This window comes from Pelobates fuscus, chromosome 3, assembly GCF_036172605.1.
Source record: "Pelobates fuscus isolate aPelFus1 chromosome 3, aPelFus1.pri, whole genome shotgun sequence".
In the NCBI taxonomy this organism is placed as follows: domain Eukaryota; kingdom Metazoa; phylum Chordata; class Amphibia; order Anura; family Pelobatidae; genus Pelobates; species Pelobates fuscus.
This window is the reverse complement of record NC_086319.1, coordinates 373,623,936-373,651,372: the sequence shown is the minus strand read 5'-3', so window position 1 is coordinate 373,651,372 and position 27,437 is coordinate 373,623,936. Positions and strand designations below refer to the sequence as shown.

Below are 27,437 nucleotides of genomic sequence, written 5' to 3'. Positions count from 1 at the left end.
ATGTAAGATGGACATCAGCTCGGGTAGGGAAGCTTGGGAGATCTTTGGTGTGTGGTCACCTTGCAGGGATCGCGGGCAGGAAAAACCGGAGGCCGTGGAGTCACTTGAGGCCTGGTCTAGATCCGCCTGCGCCACGAGGTATGGCTTCACGGAGGGGTTCAGGGTGCTTTTCGGGGTGTCCCCGGATCGTTGGGCGCATGATGTGCGCTGTGTTTTCCCCATATTTGGCGTTAGGCTGTGCGGTCGGTGAGGTTGTTAGCTAGGCCGGCGGGGAGCTCACAGATTAGGCTGCCATCTTCGCGGACCTCCAAGCCACGCCCCCGTGAGATATATTTTGAGCGTATAAATAAAACACACTATAATACAAAATATCAAAAATGTATGTTTTTTTAATTTTATTTATTTTCATCAATAATTATTTCTTGATTGTTCATTTTTGCTTCTTCTTCTTGTCCGGGTTCATTATATGCTCAAAGTAATCTGTCACAATTCTCATTGACAAAAAAGCCTTAAACACGGGATCAGGGAGTAGTAATTCCAAGGCATAACTCTATGAAATAGATTAAAAAGAAATTAATTGTGGCCATTACCTGATATAGTGTTTCACTGTAAAGTTAATAATGGCAATGTTTCTAGCTAACCGGGCAGAAAATTAAGCCAGCGACCTCCACTTATAATCTTAAACCATTTTTTTTTTTAACAATCCTGACATTCTGTGTGTCAAAGGCATTCTGCACAGAAGGAGCTTAAAATACCTTCTGCTGCATGGAATGCTGGGAGGTAATTTGTATACCTGTAAAATGGCAATTTCTTGCAGGCTACTGACATTACATACACTGAGGCATAGTTTTTTTTTCCTTTGCTCATTGGAGTTTTAAAAGGATAATGCAATTCCATAAACAATTTTAAAGGGTCAATAGTAAACTGGCAAATGAATGTAATCTTGAAGTTGTCATAGTTAAACGTTTACTCCAACCACCTCTTCTTCTTTCAGAAGTGGCCATGGTGGTAGGATCTGTTTGTGCAGTGTTTCAGCTTGATGTTTGCACTTTTCTACTGGTGGCGTGTTACACCCCCAGCATACATGACTTAGGGACTCTGTTCCGGGCTGCCTAATACTCTGTTCCATGCTGCCTCTGTGCAACATTTTCCTCTGTCGTCAGTGTACACTGAGATTCTGCCCTTGCAGGCAGGGAGCTTGCCTGCAAAGGGAAGCCTAGATATCCCTCCATCCCTCTATGCATTCTCTTTGTGCATTTGATTGGACTACGGAGGGAAAAATAAGTTATACCTTGTGATGTTGGATAGGGTGTGGAAACGCAAAAAAAGTTCATTTTAATTTTATTTACAGGTGGCTAAAAATCGACGGTGGACATGCTTAGTAGTGCTCAATAGGACAGTATAAATTAAAAAAAAATATATATATTTTGTAAAAAAAAAATGTTTCAGGTTGTCTAATGTAAATTTGTGCATAGATTATGTCTCAACATCACGCACTGCACCCTGGCAACAGATGAAAAAAATCTTCTCCGTGTAGGCAAGCAGCACCATGCAAGTTTGAGATAGCAATCCCCTCTCACCCAGTGGGTGCTACTTCCCTCCATTGCAGGCAGAGTTTAGGTTTTTTTTTAAACGCTCCATCTCTCCTCTAACCCCACTCCATCACTTTGCCGTTCTGAAGCACTCGCTTAGGTTGAGCTGTATTCAATAAGATCTCATAAATACAATCACTACTGTATATAAACTATTTTGCCATTTCTGCTGCTTTTGGCATAGAAGAACAGTTATATCATAATATTTCTCTTCATAACATTCACCTTTTTGTCTGTCTTCAGTTGGTTCTATCCTTGGCTCCTTTCTGTTCTAATTTTACACCGCCCTATATTGGCCACCTAATACATTAATTTGGTGCCCAGTACAACATGTGATAAAGCTTACCTAAACTTTTTCCTGGATTTTGCCACTAGTGTGTCTCTTGTTTCCAACTATACAACAGTTCCTCCCCCTCTAAACTCTGCCTATACAAAAACATAACTACATGTCGTTCATTTCTCAAAGTAAACATTCTATTGTATAGGAAACTGCTCCAGATAAGACACCGTGCCAAAATCTCCCTATGATAGTACATGTGAAGATGAATAGCAATAGCCTTAATGGTGAGTTGCTAGACGATTACCAAAATATATACCTGAAGGGAGTGAGAGAGACAGCCACTGGTTCTGTTTGTGTAACCCACAGTGTTTAGAGCCTCCCGGGCAAAATCATCAGCAGACTTTACAAAGATGTTTGTTTTCATTCGAGAAGTCATTGGTGTTGAGACAAATAATGGCATCACACACTGAAAGAAAAGAACAGTATTTAGGAGTTGGAGAACATGAACATATATCTATTTGCTACCCCATCTATAACCAAGTCTACCAACCTATTCTAATAGCAGTGGTGATACAACCAATGGGGGGCATCGAGTGGCCCTTACACTTAGGGCCACTGATAGGCATGTCTGATCAGTGGAAAGAAAAGAAGGGACCAGAGAGAGTCCCTGAGGTGGAGAGATATAATGAAAAAATGGGGAGTCCCTACCTTTAATAATCCTAATGGGAAAAACAAACAATAGGGAAGGAATAGGACAGGTAAAACAAGGGTAAGGGGTAATGCCGGCAGAAAATAGTGTCACAGGTCCCCCTTGGAATAAGGAGGTAGCCTAACTATATCCTCAGCTTACTAGGCTTCCCCTTAGCCCTTGTGGAGGGATCTAAGATGGTAGGTGAAACTTGCTGCGAACGGAGGAGCAGTAAAGGAAAAATCCTCTATCAGGGGACACACACAAGGTCCCAATGTAAACCTTAACAGGACTACTAAGTGAAGAGGACTGACCCTAAATACCTCGGCACTATATGAGGAGCACTAGTGCCTACTGTGACCAGAGTCCCTATAGCTCCCCCAGACAAGACCCTTGTAGTGCAGAGCAGCGAGAGACCCCTAAAAGGGACACACAAGATCCCAAATTAATCTAAGCAGGAACGCTGAGAGAAGAGGTCTGACCCTAAACACCTCGGCACTATATAGGAGCAGCTAGTGCCTACTATAACCAGAATCCCTGCCTGTCCTAATAGATACAAATAAATTAAATTAAGTTAATAAATCAAATCCATTAGTGCTACCAAAAGAGTGTGAAAAATTGAAAATTAAGTCTAGCTCGACGCGCGTTTCGGCGTGTCAGCACGCCGTCGTCAGGAGCAATGAACTGTTTAGATTCCCAATGCTGGTTTAAATACCTCTCTGTGTAATCGTTCCGTTAGTGTTGCCGGCTGTGTGTACCACGTGATCTGCCGTACTTCCTCGGTACTCATTGGTCTGTTCATGGTGCTGGTCCCTCCCCTCAGTAGTAATTGGTCTGACTCATTTGCAGTCCCTCCTCTTGCTAGCCGCGTCATCTGACGCGGTTCTAGTCAAACGGGGGGGAAAGGTGGAGCTTCCATTCATTGGTGCTCAGCCCGTCTGTCATCTTTCGGACCTGCCCCATTACTGGTTGCGTCATATGACGCGGCATCAGCCGTGGTTAATAGTAATGGAACAGTGGGCCGAGCCCACATATGGAAAAGATGAAGGAGTGATTTAACCCCTGCGGCATAAATCCAAAGGCTGCAATTGGTGGTCAGTTTATACTGTGTATGAGAGGGGTACTGATTATTTATGGTGCTAAATGCATCCATAAAAACACGACCAGAGTGGGGATAAATCCTATGTACCGTCTATGGAGATGGGACAGAGGTGAGTTACCTGATAATGGTAACAAAGGTGTAACATCTATCGAGATGGAATGAACGTGGTCACAAAAGTAAGTTACCAAAAAATGGTAACAGAGGTATACCCATAAAGGAAAAAAACACACACACACACAACATCCCTAAGTAAAAATATACGCAAAGTTTACGTGTAAAATATATACAGTGCCTGAATTTGTGTCCCATAACAGGACTGGTGGGAATCACCATTATTAAAACATCCCGAAATGAGAGGAGGATTGAGAAGATATTTAGAGGAAGGCTGAAAAAGAAAACCCCTCGTTCAGACCTGCCGGAGAGAGGGTTTTGAGTTTATAAATCCAATAGGATTCACGTTGTCTTAATTTCGTGTCCCAATCCCCCTTCCGTTGAGTCTGTGGGATATATTCAATCCCTATAAATTTTAGCTTGTTTGCTGAATTTTGATGATGGATTTTCAGATGACGTGGAATTGGAGTTTCAAGGTGTCTTCTGACTGAGTTGACGTGTTCCCTGATTCTCAGTTTAAAGGGTCTGAACGTTTTACCCACGTATTTCATACCGCATGAACAGGTGAGTAGGTAAATTACCCCTTCTGTCCTGCAGTTAAAAAATGAGCGTACAGGAAAGGTTTCCTTGTTGTTACTGTCTGTAAAGTTCTTAGACTTTAAATTGATGAATTGACATGCGCTGCAATGTCCACATCTGTACGTCCCCTTAGGTAGGTAATTGTTCCCTCCTTTCTTTAAGGGGGCAAGATGGCTCTGTACCAGAGTGTCACGTAGATTTTTACCCCTGCGTGCCGTCACAGAGGGAAAAGTGGTGACTACCTGTTTGATTTGAGAGTCAGAAGTCAGAATGGGCCAATACCGCTTAAGGGTGCTCATCATGAAATCCCATCCTGCATCATAGGTGGCGATGCAGCGGATTAGTTTCTGATCTTGCCCTTGTGTCTTATTGTCAGTCAAGAGGGACTCGCGTTCAGTGCTGATTGCTCTGCTATAGGCCCTGCGCAAGACCCTATTGGGGTAACCCTTGTCCTTAAAGGCACATCTGAGTTCCCATGCTTTAATCTTGAAGTCGTCCACAGAAGAACAGTTTCGCCTTAATCTTAGGTATTGCCCTATTGGTATGCCAGCTTTGAGGGGGCGAGGATGGTGACTATGCCAGTTCAGAAGGCTATTAGTAGCTGTTTGCTTTCTGAAGAGGGTTGTTGCAATGCCCCCTTCGGAAATGGATATGGTAATGTCCAGAAAATTAAGTCGTTTACCCCCTATATCGCTGGTGAATTTAAGATTAAGATCATTCCTGTTTAGAAGGTTGACAAAGGTTTGGAAGTCTTGTGCAGTGCCGGTCCAAACAATGAGCACGTCATCTATATAGCGTTTCCAACAGAAGACCATTGCCATAAAATGGCTCAAATGTGGGGCGGACCTGATGTAGTTTTCCCAGGTGCCTAGGTAGAGATTTGCATACGATGGAGCACAAGATGTGCCCATTGCAGTCCCCCTAATTTGTTGGTAAACTACACCATTGAACAGAAAAATGTTCCTAGTAAGGATTGTTCTAAGTATATTGGAAATAAGTTCAATGTATGCGGACGGGGATTGTAGCTCTTGTTCCAGGATGGTTCTTATGTTGCTAATTCCCTGTGTATGGGGTATAGAGCTATATAGTGACTCTACATCCAGACTGCATAGTAGTGCCTGGTCTGGGATGGAGATGTCCTTGAGGTGACTGAGCATTTGTTTTGTATCTCTTATATATGATGGCAACCTGGAGACAATGGGTGACAAAATTTTATCCAGAAAAATACTAAGATTCTGGTTCAAATTGCCACATCCAGATACGATCGGTCTACCCGACGGGTTGTCTAGGGCTGAGCACCAATGAATGGAAGCTCCACCTTTCCCCCCCATTTGACTAGAACCGCGTCAGATGACGCGGCTAGCAAGATGAGGGACTGCAAATGAGTCAGACCAATTACTACTGAGGGGAGGGACCAGCACCATGAACAGACCAATGAGTACCGAGGAAGTACGGCAGATCACGTGGTACACACAGCCGGCAACACTAACGGAACGATTACACAGAGAGGTATTTAAACCAGCATTGGGAATCTAAACAGTTCATTGCTCCTGACGACGGCGTGCTGACACGCCGAAACGCGCGTCGAGCTAGACTTAATTTTCAATTTTTCACACTCTTTTGGTAGCACTAATGGATTTGATTTATTAACTTAATTTAATTTATTTTTATCTATTAGGACAGGCAGGGATTCTGGTTATAGTAGGCACTAGCTGCTCCTATATAGTGCCGAGGTGTTTAGGGTCAGACCTCTTCTCTCAGCGTTCCTGCTTAGATTAATTTGGGATCTTGTGTGTCCCTTTTAGGTGTCTCGCGCTGCTCTGCACTACAAGGGTCTTGTCTGGGGGAGCTATAGGGACTCTGGTCACAGTAGGCACTAGTGCTCCTCATATAGTGCCGAGGTATTTAGGGTCAGTCCTCTTCACTTAGTAGTCCTGTTAAGGTTTACATTGGGACCTTGTGTGTGTCCCCTGATAGAGGATTTTTCCTTTACTGCTCCTCCGTTCGCAGCAAGTTTCACCTACCATCTTAGATCCCTCCACAAGGGCTAAGGGGAAGCCTAGTAAGCTGAGGATATAGTTAGGCTGCCTCCTTATTCCAAGGGGGACCTGTGACACTATTTTCTGCCGGCATTACCCCTTACCCTTGTTTTACCTGTCCTATTCCTTCCCTATTGTTTGTTTTTCCCATTAGGATTATTAAAGGTAGGGACTCCCCATTTTTTCATTATAACTCTCCACCTCAGGGACTCTCTCTGGTCCCTTCTTTTCTTTCTATTTACAAATAAGGGTTATTCCCTTCTGGGAGAGTTATTACAGGGCATTGTGACACTGATCCACCGGTCTTTATCCTGACCTCTGCATAAGTGCCACCATCTAACTATGTCTGATCAGTGGCCTGGTCTAGTGTGACTGGGCCAGTGTCATTTTGGTACTAAGGTTGTTGTGCTGAGAGAAATAGGTTCAGGTTTCTTCTAGACATGTGCAATTCAGTTCGGTCCGAATAAAAATTTGGTAGAATTTCGGGTAATTCGGACATTCGGGGGCTTCCGAATGTCCAAATAGTTGAATTGCTGAAGTGCCGAATTGCCGAAGTGCCGAAATTACCGAATTTCCGAAGTGTAGTAGTAACGAAGTGCCGAATTGCTGAAGTGCCGAAGTTCCGAAGTTGCCGAAGTTCTGAGGTGTCAAAGTGCCGAAGTTCCGAAGTTCCGAAGCACAGTATTGCCTAAGTACTAATATACTTACCCAGTGAAAGAAGAAGAATGTTACACTGTATACAATTTCAAATAAAAAGTATATAAACATAGCCAGGATTCAGCTGTAAGCATTTGCAACATTTACAACAATCAAGTAACATACATTCATATAAAATGTAAGTTACTTGGCCAGTCAATGTAATGACAGGAATGAATAAGTAGGTTCCCACGGTATTAGGGAGCTATCTACTAAAAGGCTGAAAGACCTAAATTGGTCTTTCAGTCAAATTTACTAATACTAAGTAAAGATTACTTAGTATTAGTAAATTATGCCTCTACTCGCTATACCGCGAGTAGGGGCATGTCTATTAAACAGTGAACATACTGTGACTGCTCACTGTAAAAAAAAAAAAAGACCCCCTCCTGAGCCCCCACCCGCGACGTGCGAGTGCGGGCTTCTAAACTAAAGGGGGGATCTATTGCCCCCCCCACCCCTGAGCAGTGGGTGGGGGCCCTAAAGTAAAAAAAGGGGGGAGGACCTATTGTCCTCCCCACCGGCCCCCACCCCTGAGCGGTGGGTGGGGGCCCAAAATAAAAATGGGGGGGACCTAATGTCCTCCCCCCTGGCCCCCACCCAATGACACAGAGCACTCTGATTGGTGGATTTCAAACCAACTAATCAGAGTGCTGTGACAGGTAAATGTAGAGACTTACCTGTCAGTCTCTTCATTTACCTGTCAGAGCACTCTGATTGGATGGCTTAAACCCACCAATCAGAGTGCTCTGAGCCTAATTGCAGGGCGGGGCAAGGCTTTATAAGCCTTCCCCCGCCCTGCAGAGCTCAGTCTGCGCGGAGCCCTCCATGGGTGAAGATGGATTTTTATTGTTTTGCACTCGTTTTTTTTTTTTATTGCGTCAGTTATTATGGATTTTTATTTGGCCTTTTTTGGGGCTGAAAAAAGAAGATTTTAGAAGAAAGAAAACATCGAATGGTAAGTTTATTTTTACAGGTACTTAGTTAAATGGTTTCCCTCATTATTTTTAGGGTGAAGGTGGTAGGTAGGAGTTTATTTCTTTGGGGAGGGGGTGACTAGGGGTTTGGGGACCCCTAGTCACCTGGGGTGGAGGGGGTTAAATTTTCATTTAGGGCCCCCACCCACCATTCAGGGGTGGAGGCCAGGGGGGAGGAAATTAGGTCCCCCCCAATTTGTATTTAGGGTCCCCACCCGCCGCTCAGGGGTGGGGGCCAGGGGGGAGGGCATTAGGTCCCCCTTATTCTTGCTAAGGGCCACAGGCTGCTCACTGTTTACTAGACATGCCCCTACTCGCGGTATAGCGAGTAGGGGCATAATTTACTAATACTAAGTAATCTTTACTTAGTATTAGTAAATTTGGCTGAAAGACCAATTTAGGTCTTTCAGCCTTTTGGTAGATAGCTCCCTAATACCGTGGGAATTAGGGAGTTATCTACCAAGCGGCTGCAACAAAAGTCCCGAAATGCCGGAGTTCCGAAGTTGCCGAAGTTCCGAAGTAACGAAGTGCCGAAGTTGCCAAAGTTCCAAAGTGTCTAAGATCCGAAGTTGCCGAAGTTCCGAAGTGGCGAAGTTCCGAAGTTGCCGAAGTGCCGAAGTGTTCAAGTGCCGAAGTTCCGAAGTTGCCGAAGTTCCGAAGTGTCGAAGTGCCGAAGTCCCGAATTGATGAAGTCCCGAATTGATGAAGTCCCGAATTTCAGAATGCCGAACCGAAACGAATATTTTCCCCATGCACATGATTAGTTTCTTCCTCCCAGCTTCCAGAGAGTCGCACAGGAACAGAGAGGAGGAGAGAGAGAAGAGAAGGGAGAGCCTGGACCAGCCTGAGACTCCTAGCAGCCTAAAATAGCTTGTGCTGTAGCCAGATCCCATTAGACCCCAGCCAAGCAATGCTCCTGCACCCAAAACTTAGGCAAGGTAGGTGGCTAAAATTATGTAAATCATGACATGTGTGGCAGTGTATCAGTATATACCTCTTCACATTCAAACACCAATACTATGCACATAAACACCCATGAATTCAAATGTCAACAATACACACAAATACACCCTTATATTCAAATGCCAACACTAAATACAAGTACACCCCTGTATTCAAACACCAACACTACATACAAGCACACTCCTACATTCAAATGGCAACACACACACACCCGCATACAAGTAGCAACAATAAATACAAACAGACAACTGCAATACTATCCCCAAACACACCCCTACATTCACACATAGTCAATACAAAAACATGTTTACATTCAAACACACAGACACTGCTCACAGATACAGCCCTGCATGGATGGGCACATGGCAGATCCATGGATTGAGAGAGTTGTATAACAGTTGAGGATATACCTTTTGGCCACCTTTGCCCTAGAGCCATCCCCCAAAACCTTCTAGCACCAGGGCCCTCTCTATATGAAATTTGCCTCTGTCTAATTTCTAAACGAATCTCAAAATCCTTTATTCTCTTAGGCGACATATTACTAAATATTACATTTTAAAAATCACTGAATTCCAACCAAATCTGCAATTCTCAAACTCACTAATGATAACTCTATTTGAATTTCAGTTATTTCAAAAGAATTAACACGCATATAGGATTTATCAAACACCGAATTTCAAATCTGGTAGCAGACACGTTGCGCAAAATAAAATGATTTGCTTTTTGCTATTTGCCTTGCACAATACCTGAACAGTGATTCCTTTTGACTGGTATTCTGCGTGGAGACCTCTTGAAAAGAAATCCACAAAGGCCTATTAAAGAAAATGCAAATGAGAACTATCAGTATATACTGTTGGCGCTATATAAATGCCAATAATAATAATAATACTGCTTATACACCGTATATGGATAATGTGTATTATAAACATAATCCAAGTCTCGTGCACCCACTACAAACAAGCTTACGATTAATACAAAATATAATACTGAACAATATATTAACATTTTATATTTTATCATTGCTTGATGCCCACGGTCTCCTACTTACCTTAGAAGCACTATAAATGAATGACATTGCAATAGGACGATTACCCGCTTCTGATGAAAGGTTTATAATCAGCCCTTTGTTTCTGGGTGATAAAAAAAACAAAAACAGAGAGCTGAATAAGACCAAATAAAATAAGCTCCCTTTACATGTTAGGTTATAATTCCATTTTCTCCTTTGCTATGTCTGTGGTGTGATTACTATAAGCTGTTCTATATTCTCTTACAGCACAAATGAGCGTTCGGGGTCAAGTGCAGCCATTTAAAAAGGTTTGGTTGCCCAAGGCCAGACCAGTTGCTCTGAATTATTACAACCAATCAGCGTATGGAAACAATTTTACCTAAATTTGGACAAATTCCATTTTAGATATATGCAATACTTTCATATGCTGGCATGAAATCGTTTAGTTTTAATGCGCTACCACGTTACGAATATACACTAAAGAAATCAATCATATTGCCAGCCCGGCATGTGGAAATTATGATATTTAAATAGAACAATTGCCAGTCGTAAAAAAAGATAATCGTAATAAAAATTGTTAATGCAAGGAGCAGATGTTTTGCAGGCATAGCCAACATTTGTTGAAATGCATATTAAACTTTATGCACTGAAATTAATTGTCAGGAATTCCCTAGAAATATATAGACACATGTACTGAGACACCTGACCATTACACCAACAGGGACTTTTATGACGTTGCATTCTAAATACATAGACATTAACATGTAGTTGGTCCTCCCTTTGCAGATATAAGAGCTTGCACTCTTCTGTGATGGCTTTCCTCAAGATTTTTTTTGCGTTTCTGTGGGGAATTTGTGCCCATTTATCCAGTAGAGCATTTGTGAGGTCAGGCACTGATGTTGGACGAGGAGGCCTGGCTCGCGATCTCCATTCCAGTTTATTCCAAAGGTGTTCCATGTGGTTGAGGTCAGGGCTCTGTACAGGTCAGTCATGTTCTTCCTCACCAAACTCATCTAACCATGTCTTTATGGACCTTGCTTTTTGCACTGCGGCACAGTAATGCTGTAATTTGAAAGGACCTTCCCAAACTGTTACCACAAAGTCGGAAGCCTAGCATTGTCCAAAATGTCTTGGTATGCCTAAGCATTAAGATTTCCCTTCATGGAAGTAAGTGGCCTAGCCCAACCGCGGAAAAACAACTTCATACCATTATTCCTCCTCCACCAAACTTTACAGTTGGTACATTGCAGTCAGACAGGTAATTTTCTCCTGGCATCTGCAAAACCCAAACACGCCCATCAGAGTGCCAAACAGAGAAGCATTCATCTTCACAGAGTCCAGTGGTGTCGTGCTTGACATTGTACTTAGAAACCCATTCCATGAAGCTCCCACTGCACAGTTTTTGTGCTGATATTAATGCCAGTGGAAGTTTGCAACTCTTCAGCTATGGAATCAGGAGAGCGTTTGCAACATTTACGCACCATTCACCTCAGCACTCGGTGACCACGATCTGTGACTTTCGACTTCGTGCCTGAGTTGCTGCTGTTCCCAAACGCTTCCACTTTTTTATTACCACCCTTGAAGTCACTAAGCTCTTCAGAATGATCCATTTTTTTCCAAAATGTTTGAAAATGCAGACTGTATGTCTAAGTGCTATATTTTAGAATCCTGGGGCCATGAATCTGATTGAACACCTGAATTCAATAATTACGAGGTGTGTTTTGTCCATATAGTGTATTGCTCAACGTGTCCTTGGATAATTCTTTGAAGATAATCTTTATGTGCTAGGCTTTCAATTCTTTGTGCTATCTTACTTTTAGATAAAGAATAAGACCTTTACCTTACTACCATCTGTGGGAGGATGATTCGAGTCATCTGAAAGGAAGATGATGTTAGAAACACAAGTTATTTTTTCTGCAAGACTTCATGCAATTAGAATAATAATAATTATTATAGGCAATAATAAATACATACATATTACATAATCCTATACATATAGACATTTAAATGTGGTTTACTCGCCAACCCTTTGAGCTGCACCACAATATATATCAGTGGCAAGTCCCACCTACATCGCTACTTCCAGTTTTGTGTTTGGAGTGATTAGTAGAGGTGTGGATTGGCACTTACCTGCAATACTGACAGTATGTTACAGTTAATCATGTCCGTCGTAGCCTAGTAGAGATGAACATGGCATTAAGCAGTTATTTAATCTATTTCTTTTTTCAATCACATTTTAATGTAAAATGAATCAATAATATATATAATAATATTTTACGTTATAGTTTGAGTTGTAGATTTAGATAATAATTGTTTTTGTTTTGTATCTTTTTCTCTCTTTCCTTGCTATGTGTAAATACCCTCAGTGTTGTGTAATATTATTGCCTTGTAAAAAAAAATAAAAAAAATAAAAAATTCCTCTAATGAGGGCCTATCATTGCGCCAAAAAAATAAGAGTTAAGTATATATTGTAATGTAATAATAACCTGTTCTTCTCTATATGAACTATAATCCAGTGATATCACAAACACAAGTCTGATTGAATATGTGAATCCTATATTCCATATATAATTGGTGTTTGAGAATTAGTGATTTTAAAGTAGACTACAAATACTACTAAATGAGATATGCTTATTTTGCTAAAAAAAAAAAATCTAAATATTTCAGCCAGATTTTCCCTTCATAATTGAGAATTACAAATTTTATTGCAGTTCAGTAATTTTCACTTTAGCTTGGTGATCCCAACTGCATTTACGTAGTGCATAAATCTCAATAAATATGTAAATGGATGAGAACTAACCTTGTTAATATTAGGTATATCCAGAAACCGTTTAGGAGGATTAGATACGGACATACCTACATTGTTCACTGTGAAGGAGAATAAGCTCAGGTCAGACATTAGCACAATATATCATAACACGGAATTTCAAAGGGACATTCTAAGCACTAAAACTTCTTTAGCTTAATTAAGCTTTTTTTGTGTAGATCATGCTCCTTATAGAACTTTAATCACACAACATAGGATGCTGCAGGCTACAGCAGGCAATTAACAGAGAAGAAGATAAGAAATTCTAAATGAAACACACTGTGCAATAAGGGAAGCTGACTACTTTATTCAGGAAGTGTGGCTGCGTAAACAATGCAATTTAACTATTAAATGTCTGGGAATTAAGCAGTTAGATTGCAGGGTCTGCTCTATACATCAAAACCACTTCATTAAGCTAAAGTTTTTTCTGATGCTTAGAGAGGCACTTTATGATATATGTTACAGAATGAAAAATATAAAATTTACACTGTCTGATTCTGTTTATTCCACAGTAAGGAATAAACACCACATTATGTCCTGTTACACCGTCCAAGCTTGTTTGGATAACTTGCAATCAGAGGGTAGGAGGATATTAAATGTAAAGCTGGTACACTCCTATCCTGAGTAACTGCAGTTAGCAGGTATCATGAAAATTACATATAATCACAACACAGCATCATCCTGTCCTGATAAACTCTACCTTAGAGGTCCCCTTAAGATAATTGCAAACATACATTACCCAGAATTCCTATCTCCATCCCTTTGAGGCCATCCTCAATTGACTGATACATCTCTGATCCTCTTGTGAAATCTGCTTGGATGATTTTAGTTTTGCGACCAAATTCTTGCTCTGTAAAAAAATTAATAATAATAATTGGTTCTACATCAATAGTTCATATCTATAGTCTTATTTTTTTAATTATATATTAATTAACAAACATCATGGTATATGTAAGCAAAGTAAAATTGTGGATGCTAAAGGGACACTATAGGTACCCTGATCACTTCATCTTATTGAAGTGGTCTGGGTGCCATGTCCCAGTTGTTTTGACGTTACAAGCAAAAACATTCCTGTTCTGCAGATTTAAATACCACACTAACAGCCACTTGAGGCTCTTCTTCTAAAACAGCCAAGTAAAACTCAACTTTTTGAATCAGATGGTTTTTATAGAGACCATTTGACTGGTGCAGCACATGCGCACTAGCTTCCCAATGCTTTCTTACGAGAAGACTGATGATCTCAGCCAAGTAGGCTGAGATTTGGCACAGAGATCAGCTCTCTGCAGGATGTAAAGGTAAAATACACAATTAGGAAACTGCAGACAGAAAAACAAGCAAAATAAAAATAGCTTAAAGTACTTAGCATATTTAACGTCCATGTTATGATTCATGAGGGACTAAATGATTTTGCGGTACTTTGAATGTGACAGTGGACTTACAGTATGGCAAATGGCGTGACTAAACCCTCATAGTTATTTGCTTAAAAGACACTATAGCCACCCAGACCACTTCATGTCATTAAAGTGGTCTGTTGAAGTTCCCCTGTCCTCTTAACCCTGCAAATGAAACCACTGCAATTTCAGAGAAACTAAATTGCAGGGTTAAGACAACCTCTAGTGGTTGTCTTCCAGACAGCCACCAAAGGTGCTTCCTGGCTTCTCAAGGAGTTTAATTACATTGAAATTACATTGGATGTCCTTACACTTTGTGTGTGGACATCCAGCGTCTTCAAAATCCTCATAAGAAAGCACTGATCTAATGCTTTCCTACGGGGAAGCTCTAATGCGCCGGGCATTAGGTCCTCCATTGGAGTGAAGTCACTGGAGGAAGAAATCAATCCAGCACAGAGGGGCCTCGGTGCTGGAATTAAAATAAATGTGTTAAATTGGTATTATGCACAAGGGGTGGGAGAGAAAGCACAGACTTAAAGTTAGGGAAAGGGGCGTAATATAGCGTTAGGAATATAGGTTTGTATTCCTAACACTATAGTGTTCCTTCACGGTAGGTGATTTTAAGTCGCTTTTAGGGAAATGGCTAAATGATTTCTGCAATACAAAAGGGAAATATTACTTTCAACCAAATAGTAATATTTTGATGTCAGTACTTTGAATGTTGTACATTTTTATAAAATCCATAGAAGTTTCTTAGAGTTGAACTGAATTTAATTTTACCTATTTCGGATGCAACATTCTTGAGCTTCTCCAGAGTGCGGCTGATCAGGACAACATCATGACCTCTCTTGGCAAGCTGTGACCAGGAATGAGACAGGGATATTGACAAAAATGATTCCATTTGTGGGTTAGTTTTTGATAGTTATATGGTTATTTGGTCTCACATAACTCAAGGATAGAGAAACAGCTGCACAATCTCATAGTGAAAGTCATTCCTTCTTCTGAGGCCAATAAACTACCATTAATCGGGTAAAAATAACATTTATACCTCAGGTGATAAGATACATTACCTTCCCTGGGACTCCTTTAATTGTACCACTCTTTATAAACACGAATTTCCAGTATCTGCAACTATGAGGGAGGTAAACAAAACACATGCACATATCTAATCTGCCAGCACTTACTCAAACCTCACTAGGTTATCATTTAGGTCACTTCAATCATGAAAGCCCACGGTTGGAGTAATGGCACCATTGTACCTATGATGTCCAGTGGATGGCTGGCAAATTATGGCCTGGTGAGGGGTAACGGGGGGGGGGGGGGGGGGGAGGAGAGAGTACAAACAAATATAATTTTTTTGTGAATTAAACTCAGAAATCCCAGTACAGATGCTTCTACTCAAGTGGGGTATGTAATATATGAGTTTGATAAATGGAGGCGTTCTCATAAGGCCACCAGAGCCATGGATTCAGGGAGGCAGATAGGAGAGGAGCAGCACAGCTAGTGGAGAGTGTTGTGGACATGAAATATTACTCTAATTTTTTAGTTAGTAAAATGTCTATTTACTTTATATAATTCTTAACCAGCATTTATAATTTCATATATGATTTACCTGATTTACCTAAAATGGCCGCTAGGGCCAGGGAGTTTCCCTTAGTCATCGAATAATACCCTCACTAACAAGATGGCGCTGGAATCTGGGGGAGACCCGCAAGATGCCAGTGACAATGAATCAGCCACTTAACCCCTAACCAATTATTGATGTATAATTCTATGTTATCTCTGCTCTGACAATGCTTATGATGTAATTTTGCTTTATAAGGGGCATGCCACCCACTAAAATAAACATTCCTCAAGTTTTTCATTAACCTGAAACTTGTGTCCGGTGTGAATTACTTCAGGGAGCGTGCACGCACTGTTTCTTTAATTTGGCCAGTGGCAGATACACAAAATAATCAATTTATTGATTGATTTCCACTTCAGAGAGGTCAATATCTCCCCCACTGGCCAGCCCATTCTCTTTTTTGGAGGGGGGTGGGGGCAAAGAGCTTGTAGTCCTAGACATTTGCTAAACTCACAAATTTGAATTGAAAAATGGATGCAAAAATAGCTGATCTGTTAAAAGTTTGCTATAGTCACAACATGACTTTTTCTCCTCAGTTATGCCATTCGGAATTATTATGCAAAATAGTTTTGTAAATTACTCTCTCACCCTCTGCTGTATAATTGTCTCTTCCTTTGTCATAGTGTGTGTGTGTGTGTGTGTGTGTGTGCTAAATGTAGTATGTATGTGTGTGTCATGTGATTGTTGTATATGATGTGTGTGTAAGTGGGGTGTGTACTGGCTGTTTGTGATGTGTGTGGTGGTGCTCTGTTTAGTTCAACTTCCTGCTTAACTTCTGCAGAGAGGGTACTATGATTCCTGGTAGTCCAGTGGGAGTCCTGAAGTGATCTAATAGGGGTCGTAATACTCCCAAGTGGTTCAGGAGGGTTAACATGAGGTTTGCAGCGTTAACTAATCAGGTGCAGATCACAATAATTGTTCTCTCCGGGATTGGTTCTCAGTGAATCGGAGTGCATGCTGGGAATCCCAGTGGCGGCCCTCTGACTCATTAATGAGCACCAGACCATGAAGGAGAGATTACTATGGTCTGCACCCCCCATCCCCGTCTCCCCCACCAACCTCCCAGGCAGCCTTGTTGCTTTATTCCAAAGTGTCACTTTATCAGGATATATGTTGTTGTTTTAATACAGCTTTGACAATATTGAAATAAATCAACAAACACCCACGTACAATGCAATCAGCAGAGATATGCTATTGGGTTCTCCAGGTAATACTAAAAGCATCTTTACAAATCCGAAAACTGAAAAAAATACCTTTACCCCTGAGACATTTATAAAGCTTACCTCTCGAGCGTATGATTTTCCAATTCCATCTGTCGCTCCTGTTATCACTACAAAGCAAGAGAGAACAATACATCACATGTATAATACTACTCAACGAGCCACCCAGATCTCTCTGTAAAAATCGAAATGTGCTTCCTGGCTTCGCCACACTGCCAGTCAATTTCTGTACCCTGCTCCATTACACCAGGTAGAATCTCCCACTTGGAGTGGTGCTATGTATTGCAAATGGCCTTATTATGACTCTTGTTTTCTAAAAGGCACGATTTTAAAAGTTAATTTATACAATCAAATAGAACAAGTAACATTCTAATAAAATCTCCTTGAGAAATAAAATGCAAATTTGGCACAGCAACATGTCAATGGTGGCCTATTGCATTACAGTCAAACATAATATACTTAAATTACTTAGTCCTGATTAATACACGGGTGACTACGAGGGAGACAGACAAGTAAAGAAGACGTGCCTGGCATAATCCTTCTGCATGCAGACAATGAACTTTCCTTATAGAGATACACTGATTTAATGCAGCTCTATGAGGAGATGCTGATTGGCCAGGGTGGCATTTGGTTCCGCCCCTGGTCCACCTCCCTTCTTATGGGAAAGCATTGTGATTGGCTGAGATCATCACTTCTGATTATATCAGCCAGGGAGGTAGATAAAGGGGCAGAGCCAGCACCAGCAGACTGGACTAAAGGTAAGCTTTTACTATATTTTGGGGGGCAAGGGGCTAGGTAGTGATTTTAACACTATAGGATCAGGAATACATGTTCGTGTTCCTGACCCTATAATGTTCCTTTAATGCTTTTTAATATGTAGCATCAAGAACATTCACAAGACCAACAGCCACTTAAGGGATACTGTCTGCTGTGGTTAATAATGGTGGATATTTGGGGCCAAAAAATGCTGAATTATTTATAACCTCAAATAGGAGGGCAACATTGTCTGTCCCTACAGATTTCTAAAATGTAACAAGTTTCCTGAACCAGTCATTTATTCAGCTGTGGAGGCAGAGCCCATCCATGCCAGGGAAGAAGGGCAGACATATCCATCGGATCCCGGAGGGGGCTCGGCGGCTTACCTGGTTGGCCACTGTATGCGAGGCCCCTTCACTCAGTCTGCTCTGAGTGAGAGAGCGCCCAGCACCCTCCAGTTTTCAGCTCTACCATGTGGTAGAGGTCTTGCCACATGTTCTGAATCTCTGCATCCAGCTGAGCTGCATACTGGACCAACAGGAATAGAGACCACTGAACCACCAGGGAAGGAGACAACTGCACACCAGGGGCCGTGCGGGGAATTGATTACTTTTTAAAAAAAAAAAGTTATTTCAGTATGTGCGTGTGGGGGGGGGGGGGAGGGGGGCAGATCACACACTGTTACCTCCCACACACACTATAATTACCTTACACACTATCACCCTCCCATACACTTTCCCCACCACACACACTGTCACAACCAACACACTGTCACCGCCCTCACTATCACCCCCACACACTGTCACCACCCGCACACACTGCCACCAACGCACACACTGTCACCCCCAACACATTGTCACCTGCCAACACACTAAAATCCCATCCCACCATCCCACACACTGCAACTCCCCCCCCCCGCCCCCACACACACACACATTGACACACCCACACAATAACACCAACAAATGTACTGCTTTTTGGCATTGTAAAGAAGTCCCATAAAGACTATGATCTGCTAAGCTTCCCCTTGGTTACCTCTCTCTTCTGTACGTGTTTCTCACCCACTGCCCTTTGTTCCCTACTTAGGAGACATTCTAAGGGAGCCCTGGTACTCAGCCACACTCAGTTTATGTGTTTATTACTGATTGTCATGATATACCAAGTTTATGTGTTTATTGCTGATTGGCATGATATACCAAGTTTATGTGTTTATTACTGATTGGCATGGTATACCAAGTTTATGCATTTACTGTGTATTGGTATGATATAGCCAATTTAAGTATGTATTACTGATTGGCATGATATACCAAGTTAATGCATTTACTGCTCATTGACATGGTGTACCAAGTTTATGTGTTAATTACGGATTGGCATGATATACCAAGTTTATGTGTTTTGTAGCGGAGCTCCATGTACCCCGCCAGGTGAAAACCTCAGCGCTTATGCCTCACTGAATGTGACTTGACAGGGGTCCTCCTGGAGCCTCTCTGTCCTGGAGCAGAATAGGGGACTAGCTCTATTCCCTCCCAGGGACTGGACGACACACAGTCCTGGGAGCTCTAGTCCTTACAAGGACTTCCCCAGCCGAATCCTCCACGAGCTGGAACAAGATGTTGGGCATGGATTATAGCCCTTCCCCTCCCAGTAACTAGACAACACATAGTTCTGGGACTACAACTGATTTTAATGAGCCAAACCCTGCCTTTTATGCACATCCCCATTAGGGGGTCTCAATTGTATTCAGCACAAGCCCCTCCCAGGAATCCCTAGGCTTGGGAGATAATTGCATTAAAGGCCGGTAAGCAAATTATCCCCCTGTAACAGAGAGGCAAACAAGTACCCAAAAACATAAAAATATACAATAACCCAACAAATACTACATTGTTAAATAGCCCTGATCTGAGCGTCCAAGTTCTCCAAATAGCGCTCATATCCATGCAGTGTAGGGGAAGCACCACTGTGTTAAAGTTCTGACCGGTTGCACACGTGGTCCTATGCCCAACATAGTTCCAGGGCGTTTGGTGCTTTTGCCTGTCAACTTTCAGGAGCTCCTGCGGCCGCAATACAGGGTGCTCTGGCTGGCTCTTAGGTAGCATTTGTTCCCCTTAGTATCAGGTACCTTCCCTTCAAAAAGTGCTCTCCTGGCGTATTTCAAAGTGGTTCAAAACCACGAACCAAGTTGTCCGGGAACCGCAGTCACCTCATGACGAAAACAGTTCCATAACATTTGCGGCTAAATCGCGCTGAGGTGACCGGGAACCCACAAAGTCATAATGCCAAAATTAGTCCCATAGTGGTCGCGGCTAAGTACCGCTTGGACAATTTGTGGGTTTGGTTCATGCGGATGGCCGCCAGAAAGCCAGCGTTCGGTTCCATTCTCATGAAGGGAAAGTTCCTGAACCAGGGGCACCCAGGGAAAGCTGTTAATGGCGTCTGGACAGAGTAACTTCCAAACAGTGTCCCACACCTGGACCATAGTCTGTATGCAGCAGGCCGGTTTCTACACTCCTCCAGGAATCCGAAACGTATGTGTGAAGGAGCATTTGCACATGGAGTTGGTGGGAGATGGACACAATTTTTTTTTCTGGTTTAGGGCCAGCCCAAGACATTGTGCTGCCTAGGTCTAATTATGAAATGCTGCACCCTTCCCTGCTCCAAAAGCATGTCAACATTCATTGTGTTATGCAGTGTGTGTAGTGAATGCAATGCCTGTTCTGTGGTGGATGCAGTGTGTGTAGTATATGCATTATGTGTGTGTATAGTGAATGCAGAGTCTGTGTGTGTAGTGGATGCAATGTCTGTGTGTTGTGGATGCTGTGTCTGTTTTTGTGTCATGGATTTAGTGTGTATTGTATGCAGCGTGTGTATTGAATACATTGTCTATGTGTGTATACTGAAGGCAGTGTGTGTAGTGGAAGCAGTGTCTGTGTTTGTATATGCCGTGTGTGTGTGGCAGATGTGTAGTGGATATAGTGTCTGTGTATGTAGTAGTGTCTGTGTAGTGCATGTAGTGTTGGATAAATGCTGGGGGGTGAGCGGTTTAAATTACATTGGACTTAACCCCCATGCCTCTTACTTGTGGGCGGGAAGGGGGGACAGTGCATAGGAAGATGACACTATAGGGGGAACAGTGTGTAGGAAAGTGACAATGTGGGGAGCAGTGTTTAGGAAGGCTGTGGGTGGCAGGATGTGAGGGTGACAGTTTGGGTGTGACAGTGGTGAGGGGCAGGGTGTGAAGGTGACAGTGGTGGGTGGCAGGGTGTGGGAGGAAAGGTGTGAGGGTGACAGTGTGGGGCAGGTTAAGAGGGTGATAGTGTGGGGCAGGGTGTGGGTGTGACAGTTAGGGGCAGGGTGAGAGGGTGACAGTGTGGGGCAAGGTGTGAGGGTGACAGTGTGTGAAAGGTGTGGGTGTGAGTACTGGTCAGGCAGTGGGTGTGACAGTACAGAGCAGGGTGTTATAGTGACACTGTGGAGTGACAGTGGTGGGTGGCAGAGTGTAGGGGATGAAGAGGGGGTGAGGGTGATAGTGTGGGAGCAGGACCAGCCTCCTCACACTAACATGCCTTTTTAAAGTAATTCTCTCCCTGGTGGTCCAGTGGGCTGGCTCTTCAGTCTGCAGCTCTGCCGGGTGTGAGCTGCAGACCACATGATGGGGTTCTCGCGAGCTCTGGTCAGAGCGTTGCCATGGTAATCCACAGCAACCCTCCGGGAACTGGCGAGCCCTCTATTACATGGTCTGCAACTCACACCCAGTGGAGCTGCAGACCGATGGCTCCCTCCTCAGGGCAAGCCGCCAGGCCCCCTCCTGGCGTCGGGCTCTCGGTCACTGACTGAGGACCCGACGAAACATTCTGCCCCAAGGTGTTTTATTTAATGTATGACACTCTTTCAAATGTTGGCCCTTGCACATCTGTCAATCCATTTTCGGCACAAGATCTGTTAATATGATCATAATTGGTGACCCCCTCTCCCCCCACTGTTCATCATGTTAGAAAATCATTGATATGTGGCATTGCCTGACCTGATATTTAATAAGAAACACCCAACCCACATTTTAACAAGTAGAGAGGTAACGTGGTTAGTTAATGGCAAGCATCCTGCTCAGTTACCTACATGACCTGTCTCTGACACATGGAGTGAAGTTTCAGTGGAGTATATCTACTCCATGAGTACTCCATGAGTACGTCCAGCGTCAAATAAGTGCGATTTGGTCCGTGTAAATCGCGGAAGCAGTTTCCTATGGGCGGGTTTGAATGCGCACGCGCCTTTGGCCACACATACGCATTCGGCTCCTCTCGGAAGCTAACGTCTATGGAGGAGGAGAGGTCACCAGTGCCGAGGGAGCCACGCTGGATTAAGGTAAGCAAATAAATGGTTAATTAACCATTTATTCGGCGTGGAACGGGGCTCTATAGCATTAGGAATCCATATTTGTATTCCTAACGCTATGGTGTTCCTTTAATGGGGATCCCCCATCCTCCGCTTTCCAGAACCAAATAGAAAAATGAGGATACATAACAAATTATTTGTCATTTTCCCTCTTGCTGTGATTAGGTTTCCCAACATTCTTATTCCTTATGGAATTCTACACCCAATACTGTATCAGACAGACTGTCAGCGTTCTAAATATCATCAGTGGTAATTTAAATTTAAAAATGAACTTTTCTATAATATCTATGAAACCAGAAAAAAAGGAACATCTCTCTACTTATCAGTGGTTAATCCTTCTTACCTGCCCAGCGTCCATATCGTTTTAAGTCTGTCTGAAACCACCCAGACAATATGTGATTTCTTATACCTCGAATAAGTTTCCATCCTTGGGACACTACGAGGTAAATTGCGACCACTTTACCAAGCAGGGCAAATGCCTGAGTATAGTCTTCTGCCTTTGCCTCCATGGTGTTTTCAGTTGAATAACTGACACACCCTCTGGAGCTAGTGTAGTAAAAATTGCCGTTTGCTTCTGAAATATTATCCTACCTGCCCGTCCCATTTCTATATATCTACGCAGCCACTATTGAGAATAATGCCTGTTACTAGTGCAAAGTTCAAGAAATTGTTATGTCATGTAAAAAAGAGCTGACTAGAACAAGGGACTTTGTTTTCTACTGGAGAAAAGGAGATTTAAAGGGAACTGTTAATCCTGGGGAAATTAAACCACTGAAAACCACATGAAAATCACCTATTTTTTTATTTATTTTTTGCATATGATCCTCTTTCCTTTTCTTTTATGTTGAAGATTTAGCTAATTGCGTCACAATCCAGTTTAGTTCAGGCACAGTTAGGGCAGGCACGGCTAATGAGGGAGCGAAATCGATATATTAAGCGATGTGGATTTCTATTTAATTTTACTTTTCACAATTCACAGATGCTTTTTTTTTTTGTTAAATACAGAGATATGTATACAATTAAAGAGTTCTGTGTGTATGTTATCTCCCACAAAAATACCAACACACAATCTAAAAACAATTACGTATGAATAGTGGCAATGTACCTTGAGAAAGGCTCTGCGTGGCGAAACGAAAACAGTGGGGCCCAGTTAGAGGTTTCTGGCAAATTCCTCTTGCAGTTTGTGACAGCCAGAATTTCTATTTATTCAAAGTAAAACAAAATAAATATCAAATAAGAGAGGTCAAATAAAATCACCTACATAAAAATAAAATCAATACTCTTCCTTTCAATTTCCACAAAAACAATGTGTCAGCTCTTTAGTAGATAAACCCTTAGTTGCACAACCAGGGTTATCCACAATTGGATACAAAAATAAAAAAGCATGTATATCAAAACATATACTATACAAATATTAGCCATACAACATACGTAGTGTTCAAGAGTCCTGGGGTGATCTGTGGTTAACCAAATGTTAAAATACATGATCACTTTCACATACTGCATCCACGGAATGTGGGTTTCAGGATTTGGTAAAATACCCCCACACAGATCACCCAGGACTCTTAAAGGGACACTATAGTCACCAGAACAACTACAGCTTAATTTAGTTGATCTGGTGAGTACAATAGCTCCCTTCAGGCATTTCCATGTAAATGCTGTCTTTTCAGAGAAAAGGCAGTATTTACATTGCCCCTTGGGACACCTCCAAGTGACCACTCCTTAGATGGCCACTGGAGGTGCTTCCTGGATCAGGGCTGCACAGTAAGCAGCCATGCCGTTCAGCATCCCCACGCTCTGCATGGAGACGCTGAATTTACCGCATAGAGATTCATTGATTCAATACATCTCTATGAGGAGGTCCTGATTTGGCCCCTCCACAGTGCCAATTTTAGCCAATCCAATGCTTTCCCTATTGGAAAGCATTGGATAGGCTAAAAATCGCCCATTTCGATTATGTCACATGGGGCGGAGCCAGCGCCACTTACCCGCGCGCCACTGGATATAAGGTGAGTTTTATACTTTTATAGCGGGGCTAAGGGGGGGCAAGCCACCTAAATGGTGTGTTAAACACTATAGGGTCAGGAATACATGTTTGTGTACCTGACGCTAGAGTGATCCTTTAAACATTATATTGTGTGGTTCATATCTTGTATATTTTAAATGTCCAAGCTATTTGCCCAAAGTCAGCCTCTGTGGGGCAAGGGTTGAGCTTGTGGCCACATTACACAGTTTTTTTGTTTGTTTGTTTGTTTAAAACCAACAACAACACATATGGAGGTCAGTATTCAAAGTGAATTTTAAAATGAAAGTCAAAATAGTTGAACCAGAAATATTCTCCAAGTCAACTATGCTATCAGTTCGGCTGCTTGGGTCTTCAATTTGACAGTTACTTGGAAATCACTTGGAATTTCGTGAATAACCCTGTATGCCATATATCCTCCTGGGGACAAATTGTCTTTCAATATGCCATCCATTTTTTTAATAAAAAAAACAAGAGGAAGTTCCCAACATCCCAGCCAGTCGCATGACATATCACTGGAAAACCCAGGATGTCGTCTTTACAATACAACAGGGATCGGTAGAGTAGCTCAAAAGAATAAAAGGAGATGGATGTGAACGGAATGTCCAGTACAGAGGACACAAGTTAATGGGCTGAGTCTCAGGAGGTTATATTTTCATCTTACCAACCAATCATTCTGGTCGAAGAACAGGTCTGAAGCAGAGGGAAAGGTAAATGGGACTTTATTTTACAAGTTTAATTTTTCATTGCATGCATGCATCCAAATCTAGTTTGTCGGGAAGAAAGGGTTTAATTAAATTTTGAACTGTTTGCATTCCTGCAGCAGTGACAATCTTCTAACTTCCCGTGGTAAGATAAATATATCTAAATGGCTATCAATAGAAGCTTTTTTGTTTTGGTTTTCTTCTGTATATGAAATCGCAGTCTGATGGGTACGGGGTTTTTGTTTTTCAATATAATGCGGATCTTCCAGATAATAAATAATTATTCCACTTTAAAGAGCAAAGAATTGTCATTTCCTGTATGAAATCTATTAAATAAGATTTGTTTATATTTTTATTTAGGACATTTCAATAAAGTGCATGTTAATATGCTATTCTCAATTTCACAAGAACCCATCAAAAACAAAATGATCTGAAATATGATCTACCTTTTTACTACACACATTCAAATATGTACAAAGCAGTCAAGCTTGGGACTTAAAGGACCACTATAGTCACTCAGACCATTTCAGCTCAATGAAGTGGTCTGGGTGCCAGTTCCTCCAGTTTTTAACCCTGCAGCTGTAAACATAGCAGTGCGAAAATTGCATTGAGCACGCAGAACATCCATAGGAAAGTATTGAGTAATGCTTTCCTATGGGCGGTTTGAATGCGCGCGTGGCTCTGGTCGCGCATGCGCATTCGGCTCCACTTGGGAGCTGACGTCGGCGGGGGAGGAGAGGTCACCAGCGCCGAGGGAGCCTGCTGCTGGATTAAGGTAAGTGGCTGAAGGTGTTTTAGCCTCTTCAGCCCAGCCGGAAGGGGGCCCTAATACATATTTTATTAATTCTCAATCCAATTATACCATTGTTAGACTAGTTGATGCATTTGTTTGTTTTGACATTTTAATCATTATTTTTGGAAAACATAAAATGCTAGATGTACTTTCATTACCCCGGGTATTGTACATAATACTTATCTATCTAATATTGTATTTCTGTTTTACTAAATATTGCATTGTAATGTAATCTACTTACCAATACTGACCTACTATTTTACATAGAAGAGAAGACACAACAGCGGTGAAAGAAAAGGAAATCATTATTAAGCATTGGGCAATATACGGAGTATTATAATTGGGGTTGTAGGAATTTTTGTTGGCTAGCATCCCGACTATACTATTAGTTCGAGCAGCACTGCCGTTTATCCTCCCAAATACTCATCTATACCCTCTGCACATTATTGGTTTTGTAGCCCCCCCCTCCCCCAATTTTGGAAGTAATTTTGATATGCCCTCTGGGGACATCATACGCTTATCAAGCAGCACTTACTTGTATAGCTACACTTATATCGTGCTATAAAGGGTTATTTTGGAGTCCATCATTTCAGTGGTTACTTTTTACCTCCTTTTGTTCACACTCTCTACCTTACAATATTTTCGGCTACTGATATTCTGTTGCAAACAGGCTGCTAGCAACAGTTTATACAAGCTATCCATCAGAATTTCAATTACCACCTAAGTGGCCAATATAGATTGTGTGATCACGGCATATTTAGTAGGGTAGCAGATGGTCCTATTTTATCGTCAATATCACTGTATATACACTGTTCACTATATTTTGTTTATATTTTTCCCTTAACCCCTTAAGGACACATGACATGTGTGACATGTCATGATTCCCTTTTATTCCAGAAGTTTGGTCCTTAAGGGGTTAAAGGGACCAATAAAGATTTATTATTTTTTTATACTTTTTATGCTCTATGATTTATTTATTTTTTTATACTTTTTATGCTCTATGATTTATTTATTTTTTTATACTTTTTATGCTCTATGATTTATTTATTTTTTTATACTTTTTATGCTCTATGATTGGCAATTTACTGCCCTACACTGGTGGAGCAGCCTTTATTCAGGGTATAGGGACTGACTTTTGGGAGCGCTGTTTAGTTAACCCATCTCAGTCTCTTCTCTCTTTACTTTACATAGAAGTACACCACTGCACTTCATTGGCAACTGTACATACAAATACACCCCTATATGCACACATATATACTTTATACAAAAACATGCTTGCATTCAAAGGCACAAACTGCACACAAATACAAGTGTGTGCATGAAAAAAAACTCTGAAATAAAGGGATCCTATAGTGTCAGTCGTGGCTCGCGTTAAAACCCCTTACCTGAATCCAGCGATATCCACCTCAAAGTATCCTACTCAGTGCAGTAGTCAGTTATTGTAGCATTTAGGATAGCAGTAGAGTATAGCAGTGTTATAGTGTTTTCCCCCCATACATTAGTCGAGTAGTCGAGACTTAATGCTGGGAGAAGAACTGGTTTTATTAAGCGCAGCACGGTCATTTATACATGGACCCCCAGCATGTGGTCCTTATTCACAATACAATGTTCCCGCCCTTGTGCATCGTTGTCTGGGAGAAAATTGAGTTGCTGCTCGCTAAACTAATTATCTCCCGGATACAGAGAGCACAATACAAAAAT

At 41.9% G+C, this 27,437-nt stretch overlaps 1 protein-coding gene across 1 annotated transcript; it reads right to left on the bottom strand.

The window, feature by feature from the left end:
* Nucleotides 1-428: 428 nt before the first annotated feature.
* Nucleotides 429-22,752, bottom strand: LOC134603463 (very-long-chain 3-oxoacyl-CoA reductase-B-like). The gene is made up of 11 exons (XM_063449454.1): nt 22,560-22,752; nt 17,135-17,181; nt 15,008-15,083; nt 13,576-13,686; nt 12,831-12,898; nt 12,161-12,205; nt 11,871-11,905; nt 10,073-10,154; nt 9,771-9,836; nt 2,189-2,338; nt 429-550 (listed from the first exon to the last, which is right to left on the bottom strand). Exons 1-11 carry the CDS (start codon nt 22,723-22,725, stop codon nt 431-433), a joined length of 966 nt encoding a protein of 321 aa, XP_063305524.1. The 5' UTR covers nt 22,726-22,752; the 3' UTR covers nt 429-430.
* Between the last annotated feature and the right edge of the window lie 4,685 nt (nt 22,753-27,437).

Bases quoted from the DNA above. Each gene is read 5' to 3' on its own strand.
- LOC134603463 (XM_063449454.1), bottom strand. From the start codon at position 22,725: ATGGAGGCAAAGGCAGAAGACTATACTCAGGCATTTGCCCTGCTTGGT. The intron at 17,182-22,559 runs GTAAGAAGGATT...CTTGCTTTGTAG, and splicing joins ACGATATGGACGCTGGGCAG to TGATAACAGGAGCGACAGAT. The intron at 12,899-13,575 runs GTAATGTATGTT...TCTCCTTCACAG, and splicing joins GATGGAGATAGGAATTCTGG to TGAACAATGTAGGTATGTCC.